Source organism: Ovis canadensis, chromosome 9, assembly GCF_042477335.2.
Source record: "Ovis canadensis isolate MfBH-ARS-UI-01 breed Bighorn chromosome 9, ARS-UI_OviCan_v2, whole genome shotgun sequence".
Lineage (NCBI taxonomy): Eukaryota > Metazoa > Chordata > Mammalia > Artiodactyla > Bovidae > Ovis > Ovis canadensis.
Window position 1 is genome coordinate 67,834,652 of NC_091253.1, and position 15,070 is coordinate 67,849,721.

Genomic DNA, 15,070 nt, shown 5'->3' on the forward strand with positions numbered 1-15,070 from the left:
ATAGCATATTCAAAAGCAGAGTTATTACTTTGCCAACAAAGGTCCATCTAGTCAAGGCTATGGTTTTTCCTGTGGTCATGTATGGATGTGAGAGTTGGACTGTGAAGAAGGCTGAGTGCTGAAGAATTGATGCTTTTGAACTGTGGTGTTGGAGAAGACTCTTGAGAGTCCCTTGGACTGCAAGGAGATCCACCTGTCCATTCTAAAGGAGATCAGTCCTGGGTGTTCTTTGGAAGGAATGATACTAAAGCTGAAACTCCAGTACTTCAGCCACCTCATGCGAAGGGTTGACTCATTGGAAAAGACTCTGATGCTGGGATGGATTGGAGGCAGGAGGAGAAGGGGACGACTGAGGATGAGATGGCTGGATGGCATCATGACTCGATGGGCATGAGTTTGAGTGAACTCCGGGAGTTGGTGATGGACAGGGAGGCCTGGTGTGCTGCAATCCATGGGGTTGCAGAGTCGGACACGACTGAGCAACTGAACTGAACTGAATCCTTGTGGAAAACACTTCAACCAGTGGTCTGAGTTGTTGCTGAAGTGCTGTCATCTGCGCTCCCATCTCAGAGACCATACTCGGATGAAGGCAACATCAGCCTCTGCTCCTCTTTGTGCACAGGATGCTACCTTGGGGCTTGAAAACCTCTTGGACTTCTGGAGAATGAGTGCAGGTCCATTTGTACATGCTTGAGTCCTTTAGGAAGGACAGAGACAAGCATGCGGCAATGAGTGTCCCTGCCCACGTCGGGCAGTAGTGTGGCTACTTCAAGTGCAGTTTTATGCTGAGGTCTTCAGGTTTAATATGACAGTCCTAGCTCCTTTCCTTGGACAAGAATTCAGTTACTGTCCCAATCCCATGCTAAGTCCTTTTCGTTACTCTTTAATTTCATCCTTACTAAGGTAACCATATTTCTTAGTTTGCCTAGGATAGTCCCAGTTTATGCTATGGCCCAGCTGTAATTACTGATAGTGCCTCTCTTTCCACTTTTCACTTCTCATTCAGTTTAGATGACAAACTAGCATGAATTAAACACTACCTTCAGGGGTTATTTTTGACTAAGTACTGTCTGGTTTAATTTGCAGTATGAGATATACAGAATTCTTCCCCTTTTTCCTTTTCCTCTTCCCACTGCCACAAACACACTCAATTTTAAAATTTTACCTGTAATTGCTCTGTTTCGCTCTAAGCCCTGAGAGTACTTCCTAGCAACAGTAATCAGTGAAACTATTACGGGACTTTATGAAGCTCTAACAATTATATTCCCACTAGGTGTTTAGAAGTCCAGAACTGGCATTCAATAAAACATCATTCTGCAAAGACTAAGTTGTAAGTGATGCACTAGCTTGATTATGTTAAACACATTTATGGAAAAGTAGGATAATGACTGTTTTAAATGTTCTATAATAATTCAAGCACAGTGTAGAATGTTTAGGCTATATTTTGTAGCCTTTTGTCTCTGTGTCTGTCTCTCTCCCCTTCTCCCTGTCTCTCTCATCTATCTATCTATTATTCATTATCTATCTGTCTATCATCTATCTGTCCTATCTATAAGACTTTAAGTAGGGCCAACCTTCCGCAAAGATAGATAGCAACACTGGTTTTCAACACCTGTATTGTTCAAGGGGGATGTCAGTTGCCCACCAGGCTCCTCTGTCCCTGTGATTCTCCTGGAAAGAATACTGGAGTGGGTTGCCATTCCCTTCTCCAGGAGATCTCCCCAACCCAGGGATCGAACCTGGGTCTCCTACTTTGCAGGCAGATTTCAATGATTATAATATATCCCTCTTTGAAGTCACATGAATTTCAATAGAGCATCCTTTGACAGAAAGCCTTAACCTAAATGGAATGGGTCCATTGAAGGAAAAGCAAGGATTGCAGAAGTCAAGTGTGCAAAGTATAAAAGGCAGTTAGTGATCTTATAATCACGCCAGAGACAGGTAGTTTCTTATCTCACCCATTTAGATTGTCCCTAACTCTCAAGATTACACAGCTCCATAACTGCACTTAGTTTGGTTTTATTGAGCGATTTTATGTTGAGAAAGTTTTTTTAAAATCACTGGCCCTGAAGCACATCTTCTTCAAGTCTCAGTTTCCTGTTAGTGAACAAGTTTTCACTGATGCATACAATTTCTTCACACCTTTTCATAGACACCAGTGCTGACAACATTATTCATGATATATTCCTAAAAGCAAAGAGGGATCTATTAAAGTTGGTACATGACAGGTTAAATTTGCTCTGTCCCTCTTTCCCCAGACTGCCTCCTCGGGCCGTAAGACAATTGAATGATTTGAAAGGTATGTGTCAAATAGTAACATCAAAATTTTTTAAATTTAGAGAAAACTCACCACTGCCATTTTGCCATCTACAATTTTTCTTTTGATCGTTGTCTCTTTACCAAGCCATTTTTGAACATGAATCATTGAGCCACCATCTAGTGTTACGATGCTCTATAAATGTGGAAAGGAATCAGTCAGAAATAGCAATTCACAACATCCTAATGACACAAGACTAGATATCTATTTTTTAATTTCCATTTTGAAATTCTTTTCTCCAAAATTCTTACATCAGTTCTTGTCCTAATCTAATACCATCAAACTAGGGAAGTCTCAAAAGATTATTCAAGTGATGCTCTTTTCCCCCAGGTAAGCAATACCTAAACTATTTGTGAATGATTGTTCCATATTCTGTTTTATAAAATGACAAAGAAAGGGCTTCTCTTAAGGTTCAGTGGTAAAGAATCCACCTGCCAAAGCAGGAGACAAGGGTTCAACCCCTGATCTGGGAAGATCCTACATGGTGCTGAGCAGCTAAACCCGTGCACCACAACTCAGCTATTGAACCTGTGCTCTAGACCTGGGGAGCCACCACTACTGAAGCCCAAGCCCTAGAGCCCTGGAGCCTGGGCTCCACAACAAGAGACACCACTGCAACAAGAAGCCTGTTCACCACAACTAGTGAGTAGCCCCCACTCACTGCAACCAGAGAAAAGCCCATGGAGCAGCAAAGACCCGGCACAGCCAATAAACAAATAAATAACATTAAAAACAAATGAAAAATGACAGAGATCAGAGAAGCAGTGAAAATGCATTGAGTTTTGGGGCCCTAAATCATTTGCAAAAGAACTGACTTTATAGATGTGCACTATTAATTAACAAAATAAACTGATTGGGTGAATTAGAACAGACTATGCCTAACTGCCTTCTAGATTTTTCCTGATTATGGAGCAGGAAGATTTAGTTCTTACCTTCACTTTCCGGTTATCTATGGTGGTTTCATCAAATTCTTCCCCTATTTTGAAGGAGATCTCAGAGTTCTTGAAAGTACTTTCAGTTTTGATGCTAACCTTATCCCCGTCGGCACTAATAATGATTCTTGGCTTTGCTGATCCTGCAAGGTTCTGGACTGCAACACTCACGCCTGTAGGAATGAGTGAGAAGAAAACTCAATGAATAGAGGAAACAACATGCCTTCTTAAGAGGTTTAGGAAGAAGTGTTAGCAATCATTTTGGAAAGCAGTTTAAAAAGAATGCATCCTCTCCCCATCGACATTTTGGATAGTATGCCATCTTTTCTCTAGTGCTCTCTGTATCAGCTGGTTGATCCAAACCTCCCAATCAGAAGACATGTCTAGTAATTATACTTGACATTTTGAAAGCTAAGTTCACTTTCTGAGACTATTGTGCTTCATCTAAAATCACGGAGACTCTTATACTTCATCTAAAATCTATATTTGTGTGGTGCATTTCAATCATATGCTTGGGCTTTACCTCATGAAGTGTTTCAACAACACTATTTCAACAGCAGGGGGTATTATTACCCTCATTTTAGAGATGAGTATATTGACTCCCAGAGAGGTAGAGAGGCTTTTTCTAGATGATGTGCTTGGTAATTAGCAGAACTGAAACTTAAACACAGGTTTTCTAATTTTCCATAAACTTTAGCATGCTTTTTTATTTTCCTTAAAAAAAAAAAACTTCCAAAGTATCTAACTACTCTAAAAGAATATGACTTATAAAGTGCAGCCTTCTCTTATTTGTAGGTACAATTCAGATCTGGCTGAATAAAGAGGAGATAGGCAAATCAGACAATTTGGCTGAGAGCCTAGCCCTGCTATTCACTTTGGGAATTGTCCGTTGTTGAATTTGTCTCCTGCAATAGCTGAGCAGAAGGGTTGACTCCCATCTCTTAATATTGATATAGAAATCGACTTCACATTCATATTGTGGGCAGATGGGAAGCCTCTGACTACATAAAAGCAGAAAAACTTTATATATAGTTTTTTATTAAAAGGGAGGTCTCTCTTATGTGTTTAAAATTGCTTCATTAAATATTAAAAAATTACTAATCTTCTAGCATTAGTAAAGAATAGTTTAGTTATTATTAGTTATCTGAGCCATTGTAAATGATATTCATTTCAACTTGAATAAGAGCTAAAGTATGCAGAACTTACAATTCTGGGAGATGTCAAATGGTGGGAAATTCCATGAGTAAAAATATTCTATTTCTATGTGTTCTATTTCAATAAAACATTTGAAACTCTTCAAAATAATGTTTTAAAAATCTCCCATGTGTATCAGAACTCTAAAACTTAACCCAATAGAAATTTTGCTTGTTGTTATTGCTCTTTTGAAGTTATGACTTAAAGTAAACCTTGAAATGAATTTAGTTAATAAATTTAATTATAGATAGGTATTGCTATCTATAATGGGGAGCTGGGAAAAGCTATTTAATGAAATTACCAAGATAAAAAGAAACTCTGTCATGAGGGTAGGATGAAGTATTTTCAAAAAGGATATATGGTCTAAAAATATAGATAATAATTAGAAGGAAGTAACTGTGAGCCTAATATTGCAGAAAGAGATAATTATTACTAGTAATAAAAGAGTAAATGTAGATACATAAACTTTGTTAACCCCATGAATATACCCTTAGATCCCAAATGAACAAGATAATTGTAGGAAAATTCATTGTAAAGTGCAAGCCCAACCACATCACAAAAAGCATTGCCAGTTTCCAAATCTTGTAAAGCTATTTCTCACCCAGCTCTTTCATATATTCATCAAAGTTTTCACTGGAGACCAGTTTCCAGGTTCCCAAGAAGGGCTTAATCATGATGGAAAGCTTGCAGAGAAGAGGTGCTCACAACCAAAAGCCAAAGAAACTTAAGTGACACACTGCTACCAGAATCTTAATTTAAAAGACATCTTCATCATGTGACTCTTCTGAAATGGCCAATGGGGAGCAGCAAGACCAAAGATTCTAGGCACCAGTGTTGACTCATTTTATTTACTTGCAAATAAAGATAGAAAATTAACATGTTAAGTTGAATTTAAGTCAATGATTATAGCTTCTAATAAACAGATTGGTAACCTCAGAGTCACCTGATAAATATTGTGGAATGGAGACAATTTTCAATAGAGATCAGCATTTTGAACTGTGAATGCTGAGTCAACTCTGAAGGAATAACCTAACAAATGTTTAATGAACACCTGACTGAGATGTTTTCCTACCTGATACAGGGACATCCTTGCTTGCTTACTCTACCTCAGCTGCTTTTTATTTGGACAAGTCACAGTGCCAGAGTACTCTCTTCATTATAAGAACATGTGCCCCTCCCTTCCTTGCAGGGCTGATGAATTGATACTACTTAATGTAACTGAAATGCCTACAGTTGATTGGAGTGAGGCATAAGGCATCATTGCTGTTAATTAAGAGTAATTGCAGAGTGGGAAGAAAACTAACAATTATCATTTATGGTGTTTTATAATTTAAGTTCTAAAAATGAGGGGAAGCTAATGCTAAAATTCATCTTTTAGGATAACAAAGAAATCTTGATATTAAAAGAAGAGTAATTAAAATATTAATCTTGATACTAAATATCAAAATATCTTGATGTGAAATAAGATTAAAATTTTAATCTTGATAATTAATATCAAGAAATATTGATATTGAAGTTGTGAATGGAAGTTTTAGGTAGAAATATGGTATTTTGTTATCTTCATTCTAAAAGAAAGATGAAGGCAGGAAGTAATTTAAGTATCTGTGCCATTACTTCTAAAATCTTCTTCTGTAACCCAAGTAATGGAGGTGAACTTTAGGCAGGTAAGGCCTTTACTGGGAAAGATTGGATTCTGAGGTTGTAGATTTACATGACAGCTTTGAACTCCAGTTGTTTTCAAGAAGGCTGGAAAATTAGAGTGAAGAATAACATTTATACTATCATCTGCCTGGGTCAAAATATTCCTTAAAGTCAAAGAAATCTTCATTCAGACCATCTATTTGTGGGGAAATTAAAAAAAAAAAAAGCAGATGCTTTTGCACCGCAAAGTTAAATCTTCAGTGGTATGAGGAATTTATTTTGATGGAAACTTATTAAAAAGTTATTTATAATACAATATAGGGGAAATAGCTAAACTATCTGGAGGGCAAAACAAGGAAAGAAAAAACCTTAGAGTCAGTTTTAGGGAACTGAGACTGGACTGAATATAAGTGCCTTAGCAGTTGAAAGCACACTCAGAGGTGATGCTCAAGTAAAGAGCAAGTGACTTGATCTTGCTTTATTGGTTCTGGATTTGTGTGTACTCAGTCTGAAACATGGCAGGCATACAAGTCTATGTATGTTTGCCGGGGTGGGGTAGCATAATCAAGGTCTCCCCTTAGTCTAACCAGTTTTGTTCCAAGTATTCTACCATTGATTGATTCAGAAATCAATCCTGTGGCCCATGAGGCAAAAGAGAAGGTCAAACTTCTGCCTTTTATAAAATTCCCTCACCCTTAAGAGAGAATCACAGGGACGGTCCCCTCCTTGGCAACTTTTGCTCTCTTGTATGATATTTAGGGGCTTCACAGGTGACGTTAGTGATAAAGAACCTGCCTGCTAGTTCAGGAGATGCAAGAGACACAGGTTCGATCCCTGGTCAGGAAGATACCCTGAAGAAAGGCATGGCAACCCACTCCAGTAATCTGGCCTGGAGAATCCCATGAACAGAGGAGCCTGGCAGGCTGCAGTCCATAGGGTTGTAAAGAGCTGGACATAACTCAAGCGACTTACCACACACACACACACACACACACACACACACACACACACACGATATTTAAAACTGCCACATCCATTGTGTTACCAACTCAAAAATGAGGCCAAAACTGAGAATGGGAGAGAGGAAAAGGAGGAAGAACTCAAGACCACTTTGTTTCTGGAATCTTTATAAGGAGAACTGATGAATTCCATTTTTTAAAAAAACATTGTGTCTGAGTTTTTGTTCCTTGCAGTTTAAACCATAATTGATATGCCTTTGTAAATAGCTCCACCTAAATTTGGACTTTGAAAACCAATTCCAGGACTTCCCTGGTGGTCCAATGGTTAAGTTTCTGTGTTTCCAATGCGGGGGGTGCAGGTTTGATCCCTGAACAGGGAATTAGATTCCATATGCCATTTGGTGTGGCAAAAAAAAAAAAAAAAAAAAAATTAGAAGAAAATCCTATGTATCATGTGATATTGGCCTCATGCACAGTATCTCCCAGGTCTCCAGATCCAACTCAAAATCATGTCCTATGTGAAACTGGTTCCAAGCTGGCTGATGATTGTTTATGTGATACAATTATACCTTAATACAAGTATATTCTGGAACTTTTCTCACAGTATTGCATGGAGTCCTCCTCCAGCTGTCCCCTGAGCTCTTTCATGAGTACATCAAGTAAAGAAAATATTTCTGATTCACTTCTGAATCCTTGAGAAACAGTGCCCGGTATATTGTAGGTGCTCAATAAATGTTTTATGAATGAATGACAAGAGGAATAAAATGTTTATTTTAACTGACAGTTTCCCTCATCACTGATATTAATCTCTCTAACAAGTAAAGACAAAGATTTTTTAAATTAAAAAAAATTTTATTCTGTTGAAGTCACATAAGACATACTATTTTAATCATATTTAACTGTACAGTTCAGTGGCATTAGGTACCTTCACATTGCTGGGCAGTTCTCACCATTATCCATCTTCTGAAATTTTCCTCACTTTCCTAAACTGAAACTCTGTCCTCATTAAACAATAACTCCCCACCCCCATCCCCACCTCCCCCACTGGCTGGGTCCCGGGGAGCAGGGATACCCACTGGGTATCTACCAATGTAATCTCCAGCTCTATCAATTTGACTATTCTAGGTACCCCATATTAGTGGAATCAAATTGTATTTAAGACAGAGTTTTGGCTCAGAGTTTAAAGCGTCTTCCTGCAATGTGAGAGACCTGGGTTCGATCCCTGGGTCAGGAAGATACCCCGGAGAAGGAAACGGCAACCCACTCCAGTATTCTTGCCTGGAGAATCCCATGGACAGAGGAGCCTGGTGGGCTATAGTCCACGGGGTCGCAAAAAGTCCGACACGACTAAGCGACTTCACTTTCACTTTTACTACATTGCTCTCTCCTGACCTGCTCATATGACACGCCTTTCCTTATGGTCATCAGACAGTATAGGGATTCTCAGACTCCCTTCATCTTTGCTCAGTGTTTCATTGTTATCATACACATTTCCCTTCTCAACCAAGAAAGTTCTCTTCTAGTCCTGCTGCTATCACTACTAGCTTTGGCATATTTGTTTAGTTTTTTTTTTTTTTTTAATCACCATTTTGGATATCCATGGTGGTACAGTGGATAAGAATTTTGCCTGCCAATGCGGGGGACATAGGTTCAACCCTTGGTCCGGGAAAATTCCACATGCCATGAAGCAACTAAGCCTGTTTGCTGAACTACTGAAGCCTGGGGTCTAGAGCCCAGGCTCCACAAGAGAAGCCACTATGAGAAGCCCACACACCCAAAGAGGAGACTCCACCAGCTGCAGCTAGAGAAAGATGGAGTGCAGCGACAAAGACCCAGTGCAGCCATAAATACACAAATGTTTTTTAAAATTATCATTCCCTCCAGTAAAAAAACTTTTTAATTAAAATGTTCTTAATTGTTAATCCCAACAAAAGAACTAGAATACAATATTCTGTTATAGAACAGTTACACATTTTATATTCATGACAGGTTAAATACTTATTTCCCCATGATCTCATTTTTCTATGCTTTTCCAGTATCTCATTTTCTACATTAACTTTCTTTCTTGAGACTGCTTAGCTATTAAACACTTTTAAAATAAATTTTAATTTTGAGATATTACATTCTCCATTGGTGAGGGACACAGATAAAGTTAAACATGTACTAAAATCTACAAAATGATTCAACAATACATCTGCTACTTTATTGCTGTACATAAAATAGCTGGAGCTACACTAGATTTTTTTTTCTAATTTTTTTATTGTGGTAGAATAGACATTACACAGAATTAACTGTTTTTAACCATTTCTAAGCACATGCTTCAGTGGTATTCACACTGTTATGTAACCATCACCACCATCCATCTCTAGAAATGCTATCTTGCAAAGCTGAAACTCTACTCGTTAAATAGCAATTATCCATTCTCCACACCCCTGCCTCCTGGTAACCACCATTCTACTTTCTGCCTCCATGACCTTGTATAAGTGGAATCATGCAGTGTTTGTTTTTATCTGTATGTGACCAGCTTATTTCGCTTAGCACAATGTCATTAAGGTTTACCCATGTTGTAGGAAATCTCAGAATTTTCTTCCTTTTTAACACAATGGTATTCTGTTGGATAAAGCAAAATGTGTTATTCATATTTTTCTTATACATTCATCCTTTGATGGACATTTGGATTGCCTCTACATTTTAGCAATAGATGAAAAATGTTGTTATGAACATTTGTTGTTGTTTAGCTGTTAAGTCACGTCCAACGCTTTGCGATCCCAAGAACTGTATCTTGCCAGGCTTCTCTGTCCTTCACTATCTCACGGAGTTTGCTCAGATTCATGTCCATTGAATTGGTGATGCTATTTAACCATCCTATCATTTGCCACCCTCTTCTCCCTTTGCCTTCAATCTTTGCCAGCATCAGGGTCTTTTCCAATGAGTTGACTCTGCATCAGGTGGCCAAAGGATTGGAGCTTCAGCTTCAGCATCAGTCCTTCCAACATGGTTATGCATGTATCTCTTTGAGACCCTGCTGTCAATTATTTTGAGTGTATAACCAGAAGTAGAATTGCTGGTGTGTACATGCTCAGTCGCTTCAGATGTGTCCAGCTCTTTGCAACCCTAGGGATTACAGCCCAACAGACTTCTCTGTCCGTGGGATTCTCCAGCAAGAATACTGGAGTGGGTTGCCAGTTCCTACTCCAGGGGATCTTCCTGAGCTAGAGATAATCCACATCTCTTGAGTTTCCTGCATTGGGAGGCAGGTTCTTTACCACTGATGCCACCTGGTTAATTCTATTTTAAATTTTTTGAGGAATTGTCCTGCTGTTTTCCATAGCAATTGTACTGCTTTACCTTCCCACCAACATTGTACAAGGTTTCCAATTTCTCCACATCCTCACTAACAAGTTATTTTTTTATAGCCTCCATCTTAATGTGTGTGAGATGCATCCCATTATGATCCTGATTTGCATTATCACTAATAATTAGCAACACTGAACATCCTTTCATGTGTTTATTGACCATTTATATATTTTCTCTGATACAAGACATTTGCCCATTTTTGAATCAAGTAGTTTTTTTGTTATTGTTTTTAGGAGCTCTCTATATATTCTGGATATTTGTTCCGTATCAGGAATATCACTTGCAAATATTTTCTCCCATTCTGTGGGTTGCTTCTTAAATTTTTATGTATGTATGTGTGTATTTATTTTTGGCTGTGTTGGGTCTTTATTCCTGGATATGGGCTTTCTCTAGCGATGAGCAGGGGCAACTCTTTGTTGCAGTGTTCAGGCTTCTCATTGCTGTGGCTTCTCTTGTTGCAGAGCATGGGCTCTAGGCGAGTGGGCTTCAATAACTGCGGCACTGGAGCTCAGTACTGTGGCCCACAGGATTAGTTGCTCTGCGGCATGTAGAAGCTTCCCGAGCCAGGGATCAAACCCGTGTCCCCTGCATTGGCAGAGGGATTCTTAACCACTGTACCACCAAGGAAGTCCTGTGAGCCAAGTTTTTATTCTGTTGATAATGTCTTCTAAGGCAAAGGATTTTCTATTTTCCTGGAATCAAATTTGTCTATTGTCTCTTTTGTTGCCTGTGCCTTTGGTATTATATTCAAGATATCCCTGCCAAGTCCAATGTTGTGAAGTTTTTCTAAAAGTTTCAAGTTTTAGGTCTTATATTTGAGTTAACTTTTGCATGTGGTGTTAAAAAGAGACATCAGTTTCACTCTTTTGCATGTGGATATCAGGTTTTCCAGGGCTTTCCCGGTGGCTCAGAAGTAAAGAATCCACCTGTGATGCAGAAGATGCAGGAGATCCAGGTTCAGTCTCAGGTCAGGGAAGATCCTCTGGAGGAGAGCCCAGCAGCTCACTCCAGTATTCTTGTCTGGAGAATCCCATGGACAGAGGAGCCCGGCAGGTTACAGTCCATAGCGTCACAAAGAGTTGGACATGACTGAAGTGACTGAGCATGCATGCATCTGGTTTTCCAAGCACCATTTGTTGAGAAGATTGTATTTTATCCCCTGAAAGGTCTTGGCAATATGCAAGAGTTCATTTTGGAGCTCTCTATTCTATTCCATTAGCCCATATGTCAGTCTTTAGGCCAGTATCACACTGCTTTGATTATAGTAGCTTTGTAACAAAATTTGAAATCAGGAAGTATCAGTTCTCCAACTTTGTTCTTCATTTTTAGGATTTTTTTTTTTTTTTTTTGCTTTTCAGATCCCTTGATATTAGAATGGGCTTTTCTATTTCTGCAAGAAACAACATTGGACTTTTGACAGTGATTCCACTAAATTGGTAAATCACTTCAAATGGTATAGTATTGACAACTTCCAATCTATGACTATGGGATGTCTTTCCACTTAGTTATATCTTTTATAGTTTTCATAGTACAAACTTCCACTTCTTTGGTTAATTCTTAAGTATTTTATTCTTCTTGGTGCTATTGTAAATGGAATTGTTTTCTTAATTTGCTTTTCGAATTGTTCATTGTTAATATATAGAAATGTAACTAATTTTTGACTAGTGAATCCAACTTCAGGTCTTTCTCAGGGACAGTTTCTGTTGGTTTAACTTTTTGTTTGAATGGGCCAAGCTCTCCTATTTCTTTCCATGTTCTGTGATTTTACTGTTGAAAACTGAAAATTTGAATTTAATAATGTGCTAACTCTGGAAATTAGGTTCTCCTCCTTCTCTAGGGTTTGCTGCTTTTTGTTTTTGTTTTCTGATGGCTGGAGTCTGGCTCTGTGCCAAGGACCAGCCTAAGGAAGAAACTTAAGGTCTTCTCATGTCCTTTCTGACCCTGTACCTTTTCCTTGGAATGTACAGTGACTTTCTAATATCCTCTGTATATGAAATTGCTTTTGAATGTCCTGGTCTTTAATTATGGCTCCTCAAAGAGGAAATAGTAAGAAATGAAGGGAAGGAAAAGGTGCTGGCCCTTTAAATTTCCTGACAATCACTTGAGGAGGGGGAAAAGAGTGGTATTTGCAACAATGGGAGGAAATGCAACAATAGTGGCCACCACCTCTTCTTTCCACTTCAGTGATCAGAAGCAGCAATCAGTGATTAGAACACATATCCCAGGTATTTGGAGGATAGGGTCTTCATTGGGCTTCCTAGGTGGCTCAGTGGTAAAGAATCTACCTGCAAAGCAGGAGCTGCAGGAGAGGTGGTTTTGATCCCTGGGTTGGAAAGACCTCCTGGAGCAGGGAATGGCAACCCGCTCCAGTATTCTTGCCTGGAGAATCCCATGAACAGAGGAGCCTGACGGGCTACAGTACATAGGGTCTCAAAGAGCCAGACACGACCAAGCGACTAACATTAAGATGGTTTTTGCCAAGTCATTCCACTGTAAAATTAATTAATAAGCAATTAATTAGTTTTATAGTTATCTTTCATGACCTAGCTCAACTACATCTTCTATGCTGAAAACCTTCCTCCAGCACATACCGAGTACTCTGCTTGCCCTTGGCTTCCTTCCAATCCATAAAATATACCACGCAATTTATCATACAATTCACGTCCTCCTCTATATTTTGTCTTCATTCATTCCACTAAAATTTATTGAGTGATTACCACATTTCAGGTATTGTACTAGATACTACATATATACATAAGTGTCCTGAGGCTGTGTCAGCCTAGTGATGGAAAAGATGAGAAATTAAAATGTGGTAATATCATGTTATAGTAAGAACACGTATTTTTCCTGTGGTCATGGGAGGAAGAGTTTAACTCTTCTTAGATATGGAGGGTGAGGGAGGAGGAGGAACTATCAGAAAAATTTTCCCAGGTGATGTGATGACATTCATGGTATTTCTCTACCACAATGAAGGCATGATCGTGAACTGTTTCTGTGTTACAAACCACACCTAGCACAGGGAAGAGCGTTCACTCACTCACTCAAAACTCTTTACTAAACTCCAAATCTGCTGTTTATTGTGCCAGGGTCTGGGGACATGGCTACACACAGGACATAATCCTTGCCTTTGAGATGCCCTCAGTAACTGAGTTTTTCCTATTGCCTAGCATTTTCTGGCTGTTTGGCTACACATGAACTATTTTAATGTTTTGTAAATTGAGATGGGGTGGTTGCACAAATGGATGGATAGATCCATAATTGGATATAACATTAAAATTGTGTTTTCCACATAACTGAGCACAGCGATGTCCACTGATAAGTGATCTAAGTGCTCTGCCTCATTCCCTAATCCAGAAATTCTTGGTACTCATAGACTCTGGTTAGAAGTGCTATAACCGTATTGTTCAGAAGCCAGATCTCAAATACCAAAAACATTGCTACCCAAAGGCCATCTTAGAGGCTTACCTATTCCAAGTCAATTATTCACAGAAATTGGAGCTCAGTGATAGTGATGGGAGTTGCATTAAAGAAGGTATAAGTTGGCCCAGTATTTCACCCAATTCTTAATATTTCCAAGGAGTGAGTGAGTGGCTTTTTTTTCATATCTGTTTTAAGATATAGATGGGCTCTATGTCCACACATCTCTGAGAAGTACCCATTTGATCCTGTCTCTCTTCCTTTAAAAGTAGAATCGCCTCTATATTTCTGTGTGTGTGTTGATAGAAGCAATGTTAATGAAAAATTATGTGAGGTTCAAAGAGGTCCCAGGGAGGATAAATCAGAGAACTGACATTGAAGACATATCTTGTTTCTACAGCTTTAATTTTATGGTGAAAACGTAGAAAATAAGAAACTGACTTATCTAGCAAATTTACATTGGACTGAATCTTCTTATTCTATGCTTCAACTTCACCTGAAAAATAAGAAAACTTGAAGAGTAGATTTTGAAAAAAAATCCCTGAATGATCACAGCACCATTTATGAATTAAGCTACCACTTGAATGCTGATGGTGCGTGCTCAGTTGTGCCCAACTCTTTTCAACTTCATGGATTGTAGTCCACCGGGCTCCCCAGTCCATGGAATTTTCCAGACAAGAATACTAAGGCGCATTGTCATTTCCTATTCCAGGGATCGAACACACTTCTCTTACATCTCCTGAATTGGCAGGTGGATTCTTTATCACGTTGCCACCTGGGAAGCCTACTGAATGCGGGTGGTTTCTGGATCTATGTCCCAGCTAGGATTGCTCTCTTGAATATCAAATTCCTATGTCTATTCCCTACTTACTTTTACAGACTTAAACTTTGAACTTTAGTTTTCTCATCTTTAAACAGGAATACCAAATCCTCATCACAGGATTATTTTGATAATAAATTAAGTTAGAGCATGCAAAGCGCATGGACCATAGTAAGTGTTTAATAAATATTGATTTACCAAGAATTTTTCTAAACAATTCCTACAAACCTCTTTGAATTCTCCAATTCTTAAGTAATTTCAAAGTGAGAGTTTAACTCTCTGCTTTTGTAAAGTAAGTTATTATGATCAGAAACTTAATTTACCTCTTCTGGCTTCTCTGTGTGTGTGTGTGTGTGTCTCTGTGTGTGTGTGTGTCTGTGTGTGCTAAGTCGTTTCAGTTGTGTCTGACTCTTTGTGATCCTATGGACTATTG

At 38.8% G+C, this 15,070-nt stretch overlaps 1 protein-coding gene across 1 annotated transcript; it reads right to left on the minus strand.

Annotated features, from left to right (window-relative positions):
• Positions 1–2,136: 2,136 nt before the first annotated feature.
• On the minus strand, positions 2,137–5,117 carry LOC138446090 (fatty acid-binding protein 9-like). The gene is made up of 4 exons (XM_069600814.1): positions 5,045–5,117; positions 3,250–3,422; positions 2,351–2,452; positions 2,137–2,187 (listed from the first exon to the last, which is right to left on the minus strand). The coding sequence occupies exons 1-4, from the start codon at positions 5,115–5,117 to the stop codon at positions 2,137–2,139; spliced, it is 399 nt and encodes a 132-aa protein (XP_069456915.1).
• Between the last annotated feature and the right edge of the window lie 9,953 nt (positions 5,118–15,070).

Excerpts from the sequence above, each read along its gene's own strand:
- LOC138446090 (XM_069600814.1), bottom strand. The coding sequence starts at position 5,117 with ATGATTAAGCCCTTCTTGGGAACCTGGAAACTGGTCTCCAGTGAAAAC. Across the intron at positions 2,453-3,249 it reads TAGATAACCGGAAAGTGAAG|AGCATCGTAACACTAGATGG; the intron begins GTAAGAACTAAA and ends CCACATTTATAG. Across the intron at positions 2,188-2,350 it reads TAGATGGCAAAATGGCAGTG|GAATATATCATGAATAATGT; the intron begins GTGAGTTTTCTC and ends CTTTGCTTTTAG.